This window comes from Pongo pygmaeus, chromosome 12, assembly GCF_028885625.2.
Source record: "Pongo pygmaeus isolate AG05252 chromosome 12, NHGRI_mPonPyg2-v2.0_pri, whole genome shotgun sequence".
Classification (NCBI taxonomy): Eukaryota; Metazoa; Chordata; class Mammalia; order Primates; family Hominidae; genus Pongo; species Pongo pygmaeus.
Window position 1 is genome coordinate 109,888,870 of NC_072385.2, and position 16,978 is coordinate 109,905,847.

The following is a 16,978-nucleotide window of genomic DNA, read 5'->3' on the forward strand; positions in this document are numbered from 1 at the left end:
TAATTCCAACACTTTGGGAGGCTGAGGAGAGAAGATAGCTTGAGGCCAGGAGTTCGAGACCAGCCTGGGCAACATAGTGAGATTCCTCCATCTCTATTTTTTAAAAATAATAAATAAATGATTAAAAAAAAAAAAAAAGAATAACCCCAACTATGGCCAGGAGTTTTTCTCACCCTATACCAACTGAAAGAAAAATGTCTGAGGCTGGGCGTGATGGCTCACACCTGTAATCCTAGCATTTTGGGAGGCCAAGGCAGGTGGATCATGAGGTCAGGAGATTGAGACCATCCTGGCTAATATGGTGAAACTCTGTCTCTACTAAAAATACAAAAAATTAGCCAGGTGTGGTGGTGGGCACCTGTAGTCCCAGCTACTCAGGAGGCTGAGGCAGAAGAATGGTGTGAACCCGGGAGGCGGAGCTTGCAGTGAGCTGAGATCATGCCACTGCACTTCAGCCTGGGCAATAGAGTGAGACTCCGTCTCAAAAAAAGAAAGAAAAAAAAGAAAAATGTTTGAGTATATTGCCTCAGACTCCTGTGGCCTATATATAACCTACACCAATAAGTGTGCTGATTTTAAAACCTAACTGGTGTTTCTGGTCGGTTACAATAAATGTTGATGAAATAAGCACTATATGTGGAAACAAGTTCAGAATCACACATTCTTCTCAAAAGTAATTCCTCAATGTAAGTCAGAACAAATCTAGGTGAAACTAAGCAGTGTATGTGAAAACAAGCTCAGAATCACACATTGTTTTCACAAGGAACTTCCCAATGTGAGTTAGTATATGACTTCAAGCCCTTAACACACTTTCATTTGTTTAGATACAAAAAGTGTTCTGTATCCATCTGGGTGAGTGGAGCTCATCCCTCTGGCTGTAGTCCAAACAAAGATTGCAAGAGCACATAAGGTGCTCAAGTCCCACATCTGATTGCTAGGCTACAAGATTTGGAGCCTATATTTCTTTAGTTATGCAGAGGAGGATTCTGAGCCTGAGATGAGTGGCAGGTAATATCTACTGTGCAGGGTTGCTTAGAGGATCGATGGTAATAATTTAAAAGTATACAGCCAGGCACAGTGGCTCACACCTGTAATCCCATCACTTTGAGAGGCCAAGGCAGGTGGATCAGTTGAGGTCAGGAGTTTGAGACCAGCCTGGCCAATATGACAAAACTCTGTCTCTACTAAAAATACAAAAATTAGCCAGGCGTGCTGGTGAGCATGAGAATCGTTTGAACCCAGGAGGCGGAGGTTGCAGTGAGCCAAGATTGTGCCACTGCATTCCAGCCTGAGTGACAGAGCGAGACTCCACTTCAAAAAAATAAATAAATAAAAAAGTATGTAGAACAAGGCCCAGCATGTAAAATGCTCACATTGTAGCTATTATATTTATCACTCGCCTAGCCACTTGGAACCCTCCTTTCTTTCCACTCTTTCCCAAGGGCAACTGGCTTGTGTGGTCCTTAGAGCACTTCCTACCTAAAATAAGAATGGACAGGAGTTTGTCAAGCACAGAGCCTTTATTTTACATTTTCTCAAAGAGGACATTGTTTAAGTGAGCAGCCAACAGAACTTATAAGAGAGAAAATGACAGCAAAGATAACTGGCTCAAGTCCCTCTGTGTACGCCATGTACATTTCATGTCTGAGCACCTTGTGTGTGTGGCTTAAGTGAAGGTAAGGCAGTGTAGATTGTGCGAACAAGAGATTTGTGTTCTGTCATCAGGAAAGGCTACTACATGCATCACACAAAATGCACAACCTGAAATGCTTCAATCTGCAACCGAAGTTTCCTCAAGCAAGAATTTGCATGAACACTGACGAACACATACAGAGCAACTTGGGCAGAGAGAATGGATGATGCCATGAGGCAGTGAGGTTAGCACACTGATCAAGAGCCCCAAACAGAAGGAGCCATCCCAGTGGCAGAGCAGGCTAGGAGGGTGAGCAGCAGCCATCTCCAGCCACCTTGAGTTCCTTCCTGCCTTCACTCTAAGTTGAGCAGCTCCACGTCAAAGATGAGGGTGGCATTGGGAGGGATGACACCAGGGTGGCCTGTGGCTCCATATGCCACATCAGGGGTGCAGGTCAGCTTCGCCCTCTGCCCCAAGCTCATCTAGCAGGGATGGGGGCAGATGGGGAGAGGAGAAAGAGGACCCAGCTTGATTTAAAAGAAAAAAGTTAGATGACTATGGCATTTTCCCAAACCATCCTCAATGTTAACTCTGAAGATCTCAGATGAATTTTACATGGGATACATTGAAATTGTGCTAACAGCTGTAACAAATGCAGATTCTGCCTCAGCAGAGATGTGACTGTGGGGCAGTAACCCTCACAGAGTGGTCTCAAATTCATGCAGCTGACAAACATTACTGGTTATTCAATTTGTGTATGACTGAAACACTTCCATTTGTTCATAGTTCACCCTCTTCCAAAGAATAGGCCTCTTTAGGAAAGAGGGTGTATGAATAGCACACATAAATACTCAAGTAGGTGACAGGGGCAGTTCATTAAAGTGGTTTAGAGACTAGAGTCACCAGCAAGGTGGCAAGGGGGACCTATTGTGGCCAACCGTGGTGGCTCACACCTGTAATCCCAGCACTTTGGGAAGCCGAGGTGGGCGGATCACTTGAATCCAGAAGTTCAAGACCAGCCTGGCTAATATGGCAAAACCCTGTCTCTACTAAAAAATACAAAAAGGCTGGGCGTGGTGGCTCACGCCTGTAATCCCAGCACTTTGGGAGGCCAAGGCAGGTGGATCACCTGAGGTCAGGAGTTCGAGAGCAGCCTGGCAAACATGGTGAAACCCCGTCTGTACTAAAAATAAAAAATTAGCCAGGCGTGATGGTGATGGTGCACACCTGTAATCTCAGCTACTGGAGAGGCTGGGGCAGGAGAATTGCTTGAACCTGGGAGGCGGAGGTTGCAGTGAGCTGAGACTGTGCCACTGCACTCCAGCCTGGGCAACAGAGTGAGACTACGTCTCAAAAAAAATAAAAATAAAAAACAAAAAGCAGGCCGGGCGCGGTGGCTCGTGCCACTTTGGGAGGCTGAGGCAGGCAGATCACGAGGTTAGGAGACCGAGACTATCTTGGCTAACAACGGTGAAACCCCATCTCTACAAAAAATACAAAAAAATTTAGCCAGGCATGGTGGAGAGCGCCTGTAGTCCCAGCTACTAGGGAGGCTGAGGCAGAAGAACGGCGTGAACCCAGGACGCGGAGCTTGCAGTGAGCCGAGATTGCGCCACTGCACTCCAGCCTCGGTGGCAGACTGATACTCTTTCTAAAAAAAAACACCAAAAACAAGACCTATTGTAAGGGAGCATCACAGGACTTCACAGACAGACCAAAGAAGAACAGCTTGAACCAGGGCTCATCACAGCAGTTGCTGAGAACCCGCTCAGCATTAGTGGGACAATTGGTGAAATTTAAATCTATTTTTGAATTTTAAATAATCAAAAATTTGAATAAGTAAGTAATTTGTATCAGTGTGAATGTCCTGGTTTTGATAATTATACTATGGTTATGCAAGAAGGGGAAGCTGGATAGAGTATAGAAGAACTCTGTACTATTTCTGTAATATTTTTGTAAGTCTGAAATTCTTTTCAAAAAAGCAAAAAAACAAAAAATTTTCTTGGCCTACTCCACCCCAACTCTTCCACCACCTCAGTCCCAGACAACTGGTAGACCTCAGCTAGTTTATTTTTTTGTTTTGTTTTTTTGAGACAGTCTCACTCCATCGCCTGGGCTGGAGTACAGTGGCACAATATCTGCTCACTGCAACCCTCACCTCCCCGGTTCAAGTGATTCTCCTTTCGCAACCTCCCAAGTAGCTGGGATTACAGGCGTGCACCACCACGCCTGTATTTTCAGCAGGGATGGGGTTACACCATGTTGGTGAGGCTAGTCTTGAACTCTTGGCCTCAAGTGATCCGCCCCACTCGGCCTCCCAAAGTGCTGGGATTACAGGTGTGAGCCACCGTGCCTGGCTCTCTCAGCTAGTTCTGAGCAAGTCTAGGGGGATGTGCTTGGGATGAGAGCCCCCAGGGACACAAAAGAGGTATGCTGGCAAGGAGAGGGGTGGGGACGCAAAGCCAGGAGGGGACACCAGATGGCGTTGCCATGCCCTGGCGGTAGAGTCAAAGCAGTAGTGGTCTGTGAGCGGGTGAAGGTGGAGGTGGAGGGCAGAGTGCTGAACCCAGATCCCCAACTCCCCAGATCCCCTTTAATGTGAATCCTCAGCCTACCTGGGCTGCGCCCTCTTCAAAACCTTTGATGACTTCCTGTTTGCCAATTCGGAACTTGAAAGGTTTGTTTCTGTCTCTGGATGAATCAAATTTCTTCCCATTTTGGAGCATTCCTGTCAAAGCAAGAATCGGGTGCGATAGAGCTGTGGTCATGAGTAAACTCCCAATTCAGATTCCACATGTCTAAAATGGAATGACTTTTCTGCACACACCCGCTCCTCTTCTGATCCCAGCCATCCTCTTGCCCAAGCAGGAAATCTGGACACTTCCCTCTGCCTCACCCCCACATACTGCCTATCACTAAGTCCTCCATATCTTTGGAATCCACCTATTTTCTTCATTTCTATTTTTATTTATTTATTTATTTGAGACAGAATCTCACTTTGTCACCCAGGCTGGAGTGCAGTGGCGCAATCTCGGCTCACTGCAACCTCCATCTCCTGGGTTCAATCGATTCTTCTGCCTCAGCCTCCCAGGTAGCTGGCATTACGGGCGCCCACCACCACACTCGGCAGATTTTTGTATTTTTAGTAGAAACAGGGTTTTGCCATATTGGCCAGGCTGGTCTTGAACTCCTGAACTGCAAGTGATCCACCCACCTTGGCCTCCCAAAGTGCTGGGATTACAAGCGTGAGCCACTGTGCCTGGCCTTTTCTTCGTTTCTATTACCACGACCAAGTCACCAGCTTATTTCACCTGTACACAGGAACAGCCTCCTAATTGGTCTTTTTGATCCTCTTTTACTCGCCTCCGTTTCATTGTCCACTTGGCATGCAGACTGATTTTTTTTTTTCTTTAAACACAAATCTGATTCTATTACTCCCCTGCTCAAAATACTTCAATAGCTCCCCAGGGCAGAATCCAAATGCCTACCTTGCACATCGGCACTTCACGATCCGGCTCTGGCCTGCTTATAACCCTCTCTGTTTTCCCCTTCCTTCCCGTCCCTCTGTGTCCTTTTCAGGTCATGCCTTTCTCAAATTCCTCTGCACTTTTCAACTTTTTTTTTTTTTTTTTGAGTCGGAGTCTCCCTCTGTTGCCCAGGCTGGAGTGCAGTGGTGTGATCTCAGTTCACTGCAACCTCCGCCTCCCGGGTTCAAGGGATTCTCCTGCCTCAGCTTCCCGAGTAGCTGGGACTACAGGTACCTGCCACTATCCCTGCTAATTTTTTAATATTTTTAGTAGAGATGAGGTTTTGCCATGTTGGCCAGGCTTGTCTCGAACTCCTGACCTCAGGTGATCCACCCACCTCGGCCTCCCAAAGTGCTGGGATTACAGGTGTGAGCTATCATGTCCAGCCAGACTTTTCAACTTTTTTATGCCACTTCCTCTGCCTAAAGTTCTGTTTTCCCAGCTATTCCAGCCTCAGGTTGAGTCCTTGCATAAGCTTCCTAAGGTTTCCTAAGTTTCCCCCAAAAGGGAAAACCCAAAGGTTACATCATCCCCTACCGCAGGGAACAGTGTAAGGTGACCTAGCTGGTCAGAGGTGGCCTCCAGACTCTGCACTAAGAGGGCTGTTTGAAACCAGAACCCCCCCAGGTGCTGGTTCAGCAGTTCCGGGTTCCCCAGCCTCTGCTTCAGAAGCCTTGTCATCCCGATGTCCACATGTCATCTCAGTCCAGCAGCCCAAGGCCCAACAGCTATTCTCAATTCTTCTGTGACTCTCACTCAAAGATCAGACCTTCTGTAAATGATGCAGTTCCACGACTGCTCCCGGCAGTCCCTGGACCACAAAAGGCCATTTGGGACTAGAAAAAGACCTTGCTTGTACATCCAAAGACTGGGTTTTGACTTCACTCTGGCTCTAACTCATTGTGTGACACTGGGCAAATCACTTCCTCTCCCAGGGCCTCAGATGTGTCATATTTAACATAGGAAGCGGGGCCAGCTTAGTGTAGGAGCATCTATGATGCCACTTCCTAATTCCTACAACTAAAATGTATATTAGAGAAACAGTCTTATTTAACTACTTTCTGAGTAGAATACATTAAGCTTTTGCCCTGGGTACTAAATGAGGCAAAGAAGAAAACCCTTCTGGCTACACAGAGGTACATGCAGATGGATGCTAACAAGATCAAATACAATCGCATGCATTTGCTAAGGTTGCTAAGATATTCAAATACACAAAGATACTTGTGCATGCTCACATGCACTTATGCACTCATACTCAGGAGAAAAGCCCTGGTAGCCAAACAGATGCTAAGAAAATATTTACATACACAGGTCTACATACATTCACACAGATACATACTTGTACAAATATGCACACAGATATGCACACACACATGCACACATTCACACACTCCATTTGTATACCGACTTTCATTTCTCATTCCTTAGTTTCTTCAGGTTTCACGTGACTTAATTTACTTTGGATAAATAACTTCATTTATCTATTGCTACAAGTTAAGCCAAAACCATGCAGTCTAGAAACAGACCCACTTACATGGTGATTTGATTGGACAAGATACCGCTGCAATGCAGCAAATAAAGGTTTCTTTTTTTCTTGCATTAAGGTTGTTGAGTCAACAGTATATTCATATGGGAAAAAAATGAACCTTAACCCCTACCAAATCCACACACAAAAAAATCAATTCCAGATGAATCATAAACCTAAATATGAAAGATAGAATAATAAAGCTTCTACAAGATAATAAATAGAAGGATATCTTCATGACCTAGAGACAAACATTTCTCTCTCTTTTTTTTTTTCCTGAGACAGAGTCTCATCTCTGTCACACAGGCTGGAGTGCAGCGACTCAATCTCAGCTCACTGCAACCTCCGCCTCCTGGGTTGTTCAAGTGATTCTCCTGTCTCAGCCTCCTGAGTAGCTGGAATTACAGGCATGCACCACCATGCCTGGTTAATTTTTGTATTTTTAGTAGAGACAGGGTTTCACCATGTTGGCAAGGCTGGTCTCCAACTCCTGACCTCAGGTGATCCACCCACCTTGGCCTCCCAAAGTGCTGGGATTACAGGCATGAGCCACTGCACCTGGCCTGACAGACAAAGATTTCTTAAACTGAACACAGAAAGCACTAACCATAAAGGAAAAGACTGATAAGTCAGACTTCATCAAAATCAGGAACTTCTGTTCAGGTCGGGTGCAGTGGCTCACACCTGTAATACTAGCACTTTGGGAGGCCAAGGTAGGAGGATCACTTGAGCCCAGGAGTTCGAGACCATCTTGGGCAACATAAGGAGACCTTCCTCTCTACAGAAAAATTAAAAATTAGCCAGATGGCTGGGCCCGGTGGCTCACGCCTGTAATCCCAGCACTTTGGGAGGCCAAGGCGAGTGGATCACCTGAGGTAGGGAGTTCGAGACCAGCCTGACCAACATGGAGAAACCCAGTCTCTACTAAAAATAGAAAATTGTCCAGGCGTGGTGGCACATGCCTGTAATCCCAGCTGCTCGGGAGGCTGAGGCAGGAGAATTGCTTGAACCCAGGAGGCAGAGGTTGTGGTGAGCCGAGATCGTGCCATTGCACTCCAGCCTGGGCAACAACAGCGAAACTCCATCACGAAAAAAAAAAAAAATTAGCCAGGCATGGTAGCATGTTCCTATACTCCCAGCTACTTGGGAGGCTGACATGGGAGGAGTCCTTGAACCCAGGAGGTCAAGGCTGCAGTGAGTCATGATCCCTGAAGACTAGAGCCACTGAACTCCAGCCTGGGTAACAGAGTGAGATCCTATCTCAAAAATAAAAAAGAAAGAAAAAAAATTTAAAAAAGAAAGAAAAGAAAAAAAAAAAACTATAAAAAAAGAACTTCTGTTCAAAAGATACTATTAAGAGAGTAAAAAGGTAAGCCACAGTGTGGGAGAAGATGTTTGGGATAGATATAACCAACAAAAGACTCATATCCAAAACATATACAAAACTATAAATCAACAAGAAAAAGACAACCGGCCAGGCACCGTGGCTTACACCTGTAATCCCAGTACTCTGGGAGGCTGAGGCAGGTGGATCACCTGAGGTCAGGAGTTTGAGACCAGCCTGGCCAACATGGCAAAACCCTGTCTCTACTAAAAACCCCAAAATTAGCCGGGCATGGTGGCACACACCTGTAATCCCAGCTACTCAGGAGGCTGAGGCAGGAGAATCACTTGTACCCGGGAAGTGTAGGTTGCCGTGAGTGAAGATTGCGCCATTGCACTCCAGCCTGAGCAACAAGAGTGAAACTCCGTCTCAAAAAAAGAAAAAGAAAAAGAAAACCTAATTTTCTAAAATGGACAAAATTAGAGCAGTATAAAGAGGATATCCAAATGGCCAGTAGGCACAGGAAAAGGTGCTCAACTTCATTCATCATCAGGGAAACACAAATCAAAAACACAATGACCAGCCTGGCCAACATGGCAAAATCCCATCTCTACAAAAAATACAAAAATTAGCTGGGTGTGGTGGTGCGCACCTTTAATCCCAGCTACTTGGGAGGCTGAGGCACAAGAATCACTTGAACCCGAGAGGCGGGGTTGCAGTGAGCCGAGATCGCACCACTGCACTCCAGCCTTGGCAACAGAGTGAGACCTTGTCTCAAAAAAAAAAAAAAAAAAAAACCCACAATGAAATAGTACTGAACGCTCACCAGAGTAGGCCAAAACCAAAACAAAGCCTGGCGTGGTGGCTCATTCCTGTAATCCCAGCACTTTGGGAGGCCGAGGCAGGCAGATCACCTGAGGTCAGGAGTTTGAGATCAGCCTGGCCAATATGGTGAAACCCCATCTCTACTAGAAACACAAAAATTAGCCGGGCATGGTGGCGGGCGCCTGTAATCCCAGCTACTCGGGAGGCTGAGGCAGGAGAATCGCTTGAACCCAGGAGGCAGAGGTTGCAGTGAGCCAAGATCGTGCCATTTCTCTCCAGCCTGGGCAACACAGACTCTGTCTCAAAAAAAGAAAAAACAAAACAAAACCAAAACCTGACAATATCAAGTGTTGGGGAGGACACAGGCTAACTGGCAGTCTCCTACACAGCTGCCTAGAGTGGAAATTGGCACAACGACTTTGGAAAGCTGTCAGACAGTACTGCTAACGCTGAGCCCAGGAGGTACCCCACTTCCAGGTATATACCCAACAGAAACATGCACATATGTCTGTACACATGTACACTAAGAGATGCCTGCAAGACTGATCAAAGTGACACTGTTTGTAATAAACAAAAACTATGAACAACCCAAATGTTCATCAACGGTAGACAGGATATATAAATTGCAACATACTCATACGTTAAAATACTGTAGAGGAATAAACCACTCTGGATATATCTCGCAGACATAATAGTGAGTGAAATAAGCCAAACACAAAAGAGTACATACGCTGTGGTTCCATTAAGATGAAGTTCAAAAATAGGCAAAACCAATCCATGGAGACAAAAGTCAGAGTAATAGTTGCCAGCCAGGCACAGTGGCTCACACCTGTAATCCCAGCACTAGGAGGCCAAGATGGAAGGATCACTTGCATACAGGCGTTCGAGACCAGCCTGGGCAACATCGTGAGACCCTCATCTCTAAAAAAAATTAAAATTAGCCAGGCATGGTGGCTCGTGTCTGTGGTCCCAGCTAGTCAGGAGACTGAAGCAGGAGGGTCACTTGAGCCCGAGAGGTCGAGGCTGCAATGAGCTGTGATCACCACTGCACTCAGCCTGAGTCACAGAGTGAGACCCTGTCTCAAAACAACAACAACAATGACCAAAAAAAAACAAAAAAACAAAAAAACAATGATACCTACCTCTAGGGAGGTGAAATGACTGGGAGAAGGCATCATGGGGACTTTTGGGGATGCTGGTTCTATGCTTATACGTTCTATGCTTCTCTAGGTGGTAGTTACATAAGTGTGATCACTTTGAAAAAATTCATTGACCTGGACATCTTACATTATGTTCTCTACTATATTTATATTTAACTTAAAAGTTTACCAAAAGTCCCATAGTCTCCCGCTATGTTTGATAAGACAGTCTCTCCCAAGACAGGAGCTGCTGCCCTATGTATGTATTGTGAAAGGACTTTGCAAAAGGATGTTGTGGTTTCAGTAACTTGATAAATACTGGTCTGTCTATAACATGCAAAATTGTTAAATCAATTACACAGGTCAGAGGCCCCAGAGGACCCATGGTAATTAGGCCACATCACCAGGAGATAAAACATGGTCCAGCCCACTGACGTCAGCAATCAGCAACACAACTGCTGAAAACATCTACACCATCTGCCTAGAATTAACCTTGTGCTTCATACTGGCCCACAGAACTGCTAAAAATGGCCCCATCCGAATATGTCCTAGGAATTAATCTGGGCTTGCTGTCTGCTAAGTGGCTGTCATCGAGTTTGCCACTTTAGGAAGCAGGTCACAAGGCAGGGTGCTCACCTCCCTTGGAACAAACACCTGCTCATGATCTTCCTGCCAGCAGTCCTGAAGAACTCACTCTACCTCACCTGCAGATAAAGAGCATCCAACTGGGATCAGTCCCGCTCTGGGCTCCCTCAGTACCCAGAGAAAAGCACTGCCATCACCCCACCCCTCAAATGGCATCGGAGCCTCTGGGTGACTTGTCTGTCCTCTCCCTTCCTCTTCTTCTCTAATGATACTGCAGGATGGAGAGAAAGTCTGCCGGGAGCTCTAGGAGGGATTTCCAAATATCAGACAGACCCAGCAGGGACAGGGGCTCCACCACACCTGCAACAGAAGGAAGGGGACTGAAGGTGTTTGACTCACCTAGAAGCTGGCACCATGGATGGCCCTTCCTGGTAGAAGAGGGAAAGAGTTGGCCTTCCAAGCCTCCTTTATCATTCCCACTAGACTGGCTGGCAGGAGTAGGGGATGGCTGGTCACAGGGAGACCCTGCTGCCTTGGGCTTTAGGCCTGATCCAGAGGCAGGCACCTCTGGAGAGAAGCTCAGAGGACAGCCCTGCCTTGGGAGGGGAAGGACTGGGTGGGGGCTGAGGGGGTGAGGCCTACCTGTGTAGTGCACCACACACGTCTGGCCCTTCTTGGGGAATGTCCTTCCTGCAGGGAGACAAGAGGGCAGATGAAGGAGTAGGGTATTGGAAAAACACCTGGGACATTAAGTATGATCCTGACCAAGAGCTCCAGCCTGCATTCCCCTCCATGCCATGGAGATGCCTGTGGTCCTAGTTCTGGCTCTGGGCCCTGTACGAGCCAGAATGAATCACGTCACCTCTCTGGCCTGGATTTACTTTACCCCCTCAGTATTCTCAATTCTACTCTCTCCTGGGCTTTCCCACCACCCCACCCCCACTTTCTTTGATTGCCCCTTTTACTTCACATCATCCATTCCACAGACATTTACAGTTGGCCTCCTATGTGCCAGGCCTGGACCAGACTTCAGACATGCAGAGCAATGTATAAACTCATGAGGAAGGTAGGGAAACAGACACACAAATACCAGATTACAATGCAGATTATAATCCATCCATCAAGGATGAATAAATATAATAATTTACAAATATTTGCTGAGAGGCCGGGCATGGTGGCTCACATCTGTAATCTCAGCACTTTGGGAGGCTGAGGTGGGAGGATCACTTGAGCTCAGGAGTTCTAGATCACCCTGGGTAACACAGGGAGACCCCATCTCTAAAAAAAAAAAAAAAAAAAAAAATCTTTTCAATTAGCTGGGTGTGGTGCTGCACACCTATAGTCCCAGCTACTGAAGAAGCTGAAGTGGAAGCATTGTTTGAGCCTAGGAGGTCAAGGCTGCAGTGAGCTGTGTTCATGCTACTGCACTCTACCCTGGGTGACAGAGCAAGACCCTGTCACAATAAACAAACAAAACAAAACAAAACCACAAATATTTACTGAGTACCTATGGTGTGCCAAGCCTGTGCCTGATCACAGGGATACAGCAGTGAACACTACAAACAAGATCTCTATCCCTGTTCTTTTAGAGTTTACTTTTTTTTTTTAAGAGTAGGGGTCTCAGTGTCACCCAGGCTGGAGTGCAATAGTATGATCTCGGCTCTGTGCAGCCTTGACCTCCTGGGCTCAAGCAATCTTTCTGCCTCTGCCTTCTGAGTAGCTGGTACTGCAAGTGCATGCCGCCATGCCCAGCTAATTTTTTAAAAAACATTTTGTAGAGACAGGGTCTTGACATGTTGTCCAGGCTGGCCTTGAACTCCTGAGCTCAAGAGATCCTCCCACCTCAACCTCCCAAAGTGCTGAGATTATAGGCATAAGCCACCACACCCGCCCTGGAGTTTATATTCTAATGGACAGAGACAAACTTAAATATACAAAATGATTATGGATTATGATGAATACTCTAAAGAAAATATACACAATGATGTATTAAAGGGAGATGTAGTGGGACAGGCCATTTCAGACAGAGTGGTCCAGGATGGCCTCTTGGAGAAGGTGCCCCCTGGAGCTGGGACTTGAAAGATGAGCAAAATACTGGGAAATAGCACTTGGGGAAGGAGTAACAAGTGCACAGAATCAATACATTTGCAGCGAGCAAGGAGGCTAGGTGCTGGAAAGAAGGGAGGGAGGAGAGAGGTGGGAAGGAGATGGATCATGCAGGGCTTGCAGAGCCGGATTTAATACTAAGTGCAATAGGAAACCACTGGAGGGTTTTAAGCCAGAGAATGACATAATCTGAATTAAGATTTTATAACATCACTCAGGCTGCTATGTGTAGGATGGACGGTTAGGCGTCTGCTGCAATAATCCAGACAAGAAATCAATGATAGCTTGATTTAAGGTGGTGGCAGCAGAGAAGAGAGTGAAATAGATTGGAGACATATTTTGGAAGCGGAGCTGACAGGGCATGCAATCAGATTGGAAATGGGGTCCAGGATGAGGACAAAGGAGACAACAAGAACGATGCTTGGGTTTTCTGTTTGGGCAACTGGATGAATAGTGCAACTATTTTCTGAGATAGGGAAGACGGGAGGAACAGATTTGTGCGGGTGGCAATCTTGAGATGCCTATTAGACATCTGAGTTTATATTGCAAGTAGGCAGATGAAGAGACTGGAGGTATAAATTTGGCTGGAATTTAAAGCTACGGGGCTGGATAACAAAGCCTAAGGAAGCCTAACCACAGAGCTGATATTTAGAGGACTCTATGGGAGCCTGGAGGAGGGAGCAGCTAACTGACCACAGAAGTCAAGGAAAACATCATAGAGGAGAGAATGGCGAAGCCAGGTCTTGAAAGACAAGTAAGAGTTTGCCAGAGGAAGTGAAAAAACACCATCTGGGAAGAGGGAACGACATGTAACATGTTCAAAGGCCCTCAGTCCAGCAATAGCGGGAATCCTGTGTTTCAACTCTGTCACCTTAGGGCCTAGCACACACGTTCAATAAATATTTGCTGAACGAGTGGTGTGTTTGACAACTTGCAGGCAGCTTGGGAAAGCTGGAGGAAAAAGTTAGTGGTGGGCTTAGGACAGGTGGTGAGAGTTGAAGCTCTAGTGTGGAAGATGAGAATAGACCATAGCACCAAAGGCCCCTCCTGGGAGAGAGGGAAGAATCATTAAAACATCTTCTGCCTGAGGGAGTGGCATGGTCAAACATGCATTTTTTTTTTCTTTTTCTTTTTTTTTTTTTGAGATGGAGTCTTGCTCTGTCACCCAGGCTGGAGTGCAATGGCACAATCTCAGCTCACTGCAACCTCTGACTCCCGGGGTCAAGTGATTCTCCTGCCCCAGCCTCCCGAGTAGCTGGGATTACAGGTGCGTACCACCATGCCTGGCTAATTTTTGTATTTTTAGTAGAGATGGGGTTTCAACATGTTGGTCAGGCTGGTCTCGAACTCCTGACCTTGTGATCCACCCACCTCGGCCTCCCAAAGTGCTGGGATTACAGGTGTGAGCCACTGCATTTTAAGAAGAGTCTTCAGGCTATGATATAGAAAGGGAGTGAATATGAGATTGGGGACGAGATTGAAAGCAGGGAGGTGAGACTGAAGATGGGGAGATTAGCTCAGGGGCTGCTGAGGGATGAAAAGGCCTCAGGGAGATGCTTTCTGGGACCCAGCACCAATGTTTCCTGCGTGGGCAAAGAAGCCTGTACTCCAGGGGATATCCGAAGTAGTGGTTCGGATTGGACAAGGAAGATGGCTTGGAGCCAAGAAGTTCTCCAATTTCCTGGGGAGGGGAGCTGTTCATATTAATAATATCTGATATGAAGTTTGCCCATCAAACCCTGCAGACAATGGGGGCTTTGGTATTAATTAAATTTCAAGAAATAAAGAAATGGCTATTCCTTGCACACCCAGACCCAGTAATACAAGGACTAGGGAAAGTGAGACACTTAAAGGGGATAAGGAGGATCACTTAGGGGAGAAGGTGGGAAGCGCGAGTTCTGTTTTGGACTTGCTGACTAGGGAGCACCCTGGGACGTCCGGGGAGAGGTCCGGCTGTAGGTCGCAGGGCTGGGCTTAGAAGCTTCAATGTGGAGGCCATGGGAGTGGACAGGGTGGCCAGGGACGCTGAAAGCTGCGGGAGGATAAAGCGAGATCCGGAAGCGGGCAAGGGAGCGCTTCCCCCTTCCCCAGCCTGGGTCTGTCCCCACAGCCGCTCACAGCCCGGCCCGCAGGAAAGCGACCGACGGGAGGCCCGGCGGGGGACGCGCTAGGAGGAGGTCCCCGAGCAGCGGGGACCCGAGAGCAGGTCCTGCTTTCCAGAGCTCGCCGAGCAGGGCAGGGAAAGCGAAGCCGAAACCCAGGCTGGGGTATCAGCAGCAGCGGATAACCGAGCGACTGCAGCCGCGACAGGAGAAGCCCGGGGCGGTGGCGGGCCGCAGACCCCCGCCTCCGGGCCGCAGACCCCCGCCTCCGGGCTGCCGCCTACATTCCCCTAGGTGAGCGCGGAAGAGGATGGTGGAGGATGGTCTCCTAGACCCCCAAGAATCCAGTCCGGGGTCTCCGCCTGCGTTCCCCATCCAGCCCCCCGACCCTTCAGCACCCTCCACGCCACCTCCGAATCAGACCCCCGCCCTCCGGGCTCCGCCCCGGGACCCCTCCGCTCCCCCGGCTCCGGAGGGAGCCCGGTACCGTCTCCGGGGGAGATGGTCTCGATCTCCACGCCCATAGCGGTCCCACAGGCCCCGCCTCTGGGGGTCCCTGCTGCTGCCCGACCCCGGCTCGGCTCCGGCCCCAGCCCCGCAGTCGCTCCGGCTCGCCTCCCCGCCGCCACTGCAGAGCCGGAGGAGGTGCGGCTGGAGTCGGGACCTGCGCGGGGAGGGGCCACTGGGAAGGGGGCGGCGGGGCGGAGCCGCGCGAAAAGGTGGGGTCGACCGGGGCGGGGCCCGGGGGAAGGGACCCCGCCCGGCTGTTAGCGAGCCTGGCCCCGCCTGACGACATTAACCCACTGACCGGGGAGCGTGGTAAGCACAACCACATCCTCCATCCATCCATTCATTCGCCCATCCGTCCAATACACATTTATTTAGCATCTAATCTGTAGTAAGCTCTGGGAAGTCAACCCGGTCCTACAGACTTGTAGGGGGTGGGGGGCAGAAGGGGCAAAGGCCGGCGATTAAACCATCATTTTATTTTTATTTTTATTTTAGAGAGAGGATCTTGCTCTGTCGCCCAGGCTGGAGTCCAGTGGCGCGATCATAGCTCACAGCAACCTCGAACTCTTAGACTCAAGCGATCCTTCTTCCTCAGCCTTCCAAGTAGCTGGGACTAGAGGCGCGAGCAACCACGCCCAGCTAATTTTTTATTTTTTATTTTTATTTTTTGTAGAAACAGAGTCTCGCTGTGTTGCTATCTAATGAAACCATCACTTTAATTAGATGCGCTCAGTGCCGTGCAGTTCAGAGCGTTGCGGAAGCACAGAAGAGGTTCCTACCCTCGCTAGGCGTCCTGGATCTGTAGGAGCAGAGCTGGGGGAGGGAAGGAGGACACCAGTAATTGCTGACTCTCCCCCATACCCCTAAACCACCGTTCTCCATCTCGTGTAGCTGTGCTCGACGCACATTTATTGGGTACTCAATTTTCAAGGCAAAGAAATGCGCCCTGGGGATACCAATAGAATTAAGACAGGTTGGCTGTCTTCCAGATACTAAGTCTGAGAGGGACGGGGACACACAGTTACAGCATGGAGTGATTAGTGCTGTGGAATGAATGAATGAATATGTAAATGAATTCTACTTTGAGTTCCTCCTCCACCTAAAAAGACATTCAGGAATCTAGAAAAATATTTTTTGGAGGAGGTAATATTTGTTTAAAGGGTAATTGGGACTTTTAAAACTTTTTTCCCCCTCATTATTACCTGCATTGTTCCAAAAATTGATGTAAGGCCGGGCATATCAATTTTTGGAACAATGGCTCACACCTGTAATCTCAACACTGTGGGAGACCGAGGCAGGAGGATTGCTTGAGCCCAGGAGTTCAAGACCAGCCTGGGTAACATAGCGAGATCCCGTCTCTCTTTTTTTTTTTTTTTTTTTTTCTTGAGACAGAATCTTCACTCTGTCGCCAGGATGGAGTGCAGCGGCACAATCTCGGCTCACTGCAACTTCCGCCTCCCAGGTTCAAGCGATTCTCGTGCCTCAGCCTCCCAAGTAGCTGGGATTACAGGCGTGAGACACCAGCGTCCGGCTAATTTTTAAATTTTTAGTAGAGACAGGGTTTCACCATGTTGGCCAGGCTGGTCTCGAACTCCCGACCTCAGGTTATCCGCCCGCCTCAGCCTCCCAAAGTGCTGGGATTACAGACATGCCATCTTTATTTTTAAAAAAAGAAAAGAAAAGAAAAAGAAAAACATAAAAA

At 47.9% G+C, this 16,978-nt stretch overlaps 1 protein-coding gene across 5 annotated transcripts; it reads right to left on the reverse strand.

Moving 5' to 3' along the window:
* Positions 1–1,501: 1,501 nt before the first annotated feature.
* Positions 1,502–15,436, reverse strand: FKBP1B (FKBP prolyl isomerase 1B). 5 transcript variants are annotated; one of them, XM_054476522.2, is made up of 5 exons: positions 15,254–15,298; positions 11,201–11,248; positions 10,610–10,677; positions 4,249–4,361; positions 1,502–2,115 (listed from the first exon to the last, which is right to left on the reverse strand). In XM_054476522.2, the coding sequence occupies exons 4-5, from the start codon at positions 4,357–4,359 to the stop codon at positions 1,987–1,989; spliced, it is 240 nt and encodes a 79-aa protein (XP_054332497.1). In that variant the 5' UTR covers positions 4,360–4,361; positions 10,610–10,677; positions 11,201–11,248; positions 15,254–15,298; the 3' UTR covers positions 1,502–1,986. The 5 variants fall into 5 exon arrangements, with proteins under 5 accessions (XP_054332497.1, XP_054332495.1, XP_054332496.1 ...); XM_054476520.2 differs by lacking the exon at positions 10,610–10,677 and having other exon boundaries at positions 15,254–15,436; XM_054476521.2 differs by lacking the exon at positions 10,610–10,677 and having other exon boundaries at positions 1,502–2,160; positions 15,254–15,436.
* Positions 15,437–16,978: the final 1,542 nt, after the last annotated feature.

What these genes read in the sequence shown, in the direction of transcription:
- FKBP1B (XM_054476520.2), bottom strand. Translation starts at nt 15,290, where the DNA reads ATGGGCGTGGAGATCGAGACCATCTCCCCCGGAGACG. An exon ending in GACCATCTCCCCCGGAGACG is followed by an intron (nt 11,249 to 15,253) that starts GTACCGGGCTCC and finishes GTCTCCCTGCAG; the next exon opens with GAAGGACATTCCCCAAGAAG. An exon ending in TTGAAGAGGGCGCAGCCCAG is followed by an intron (nt 2,116 to 4,248) that starts GTAGGCTGAGGA and finishes CATCCCTGCTAG; the next exon opens with ATGAGCTTGGGGCAGAGGGC.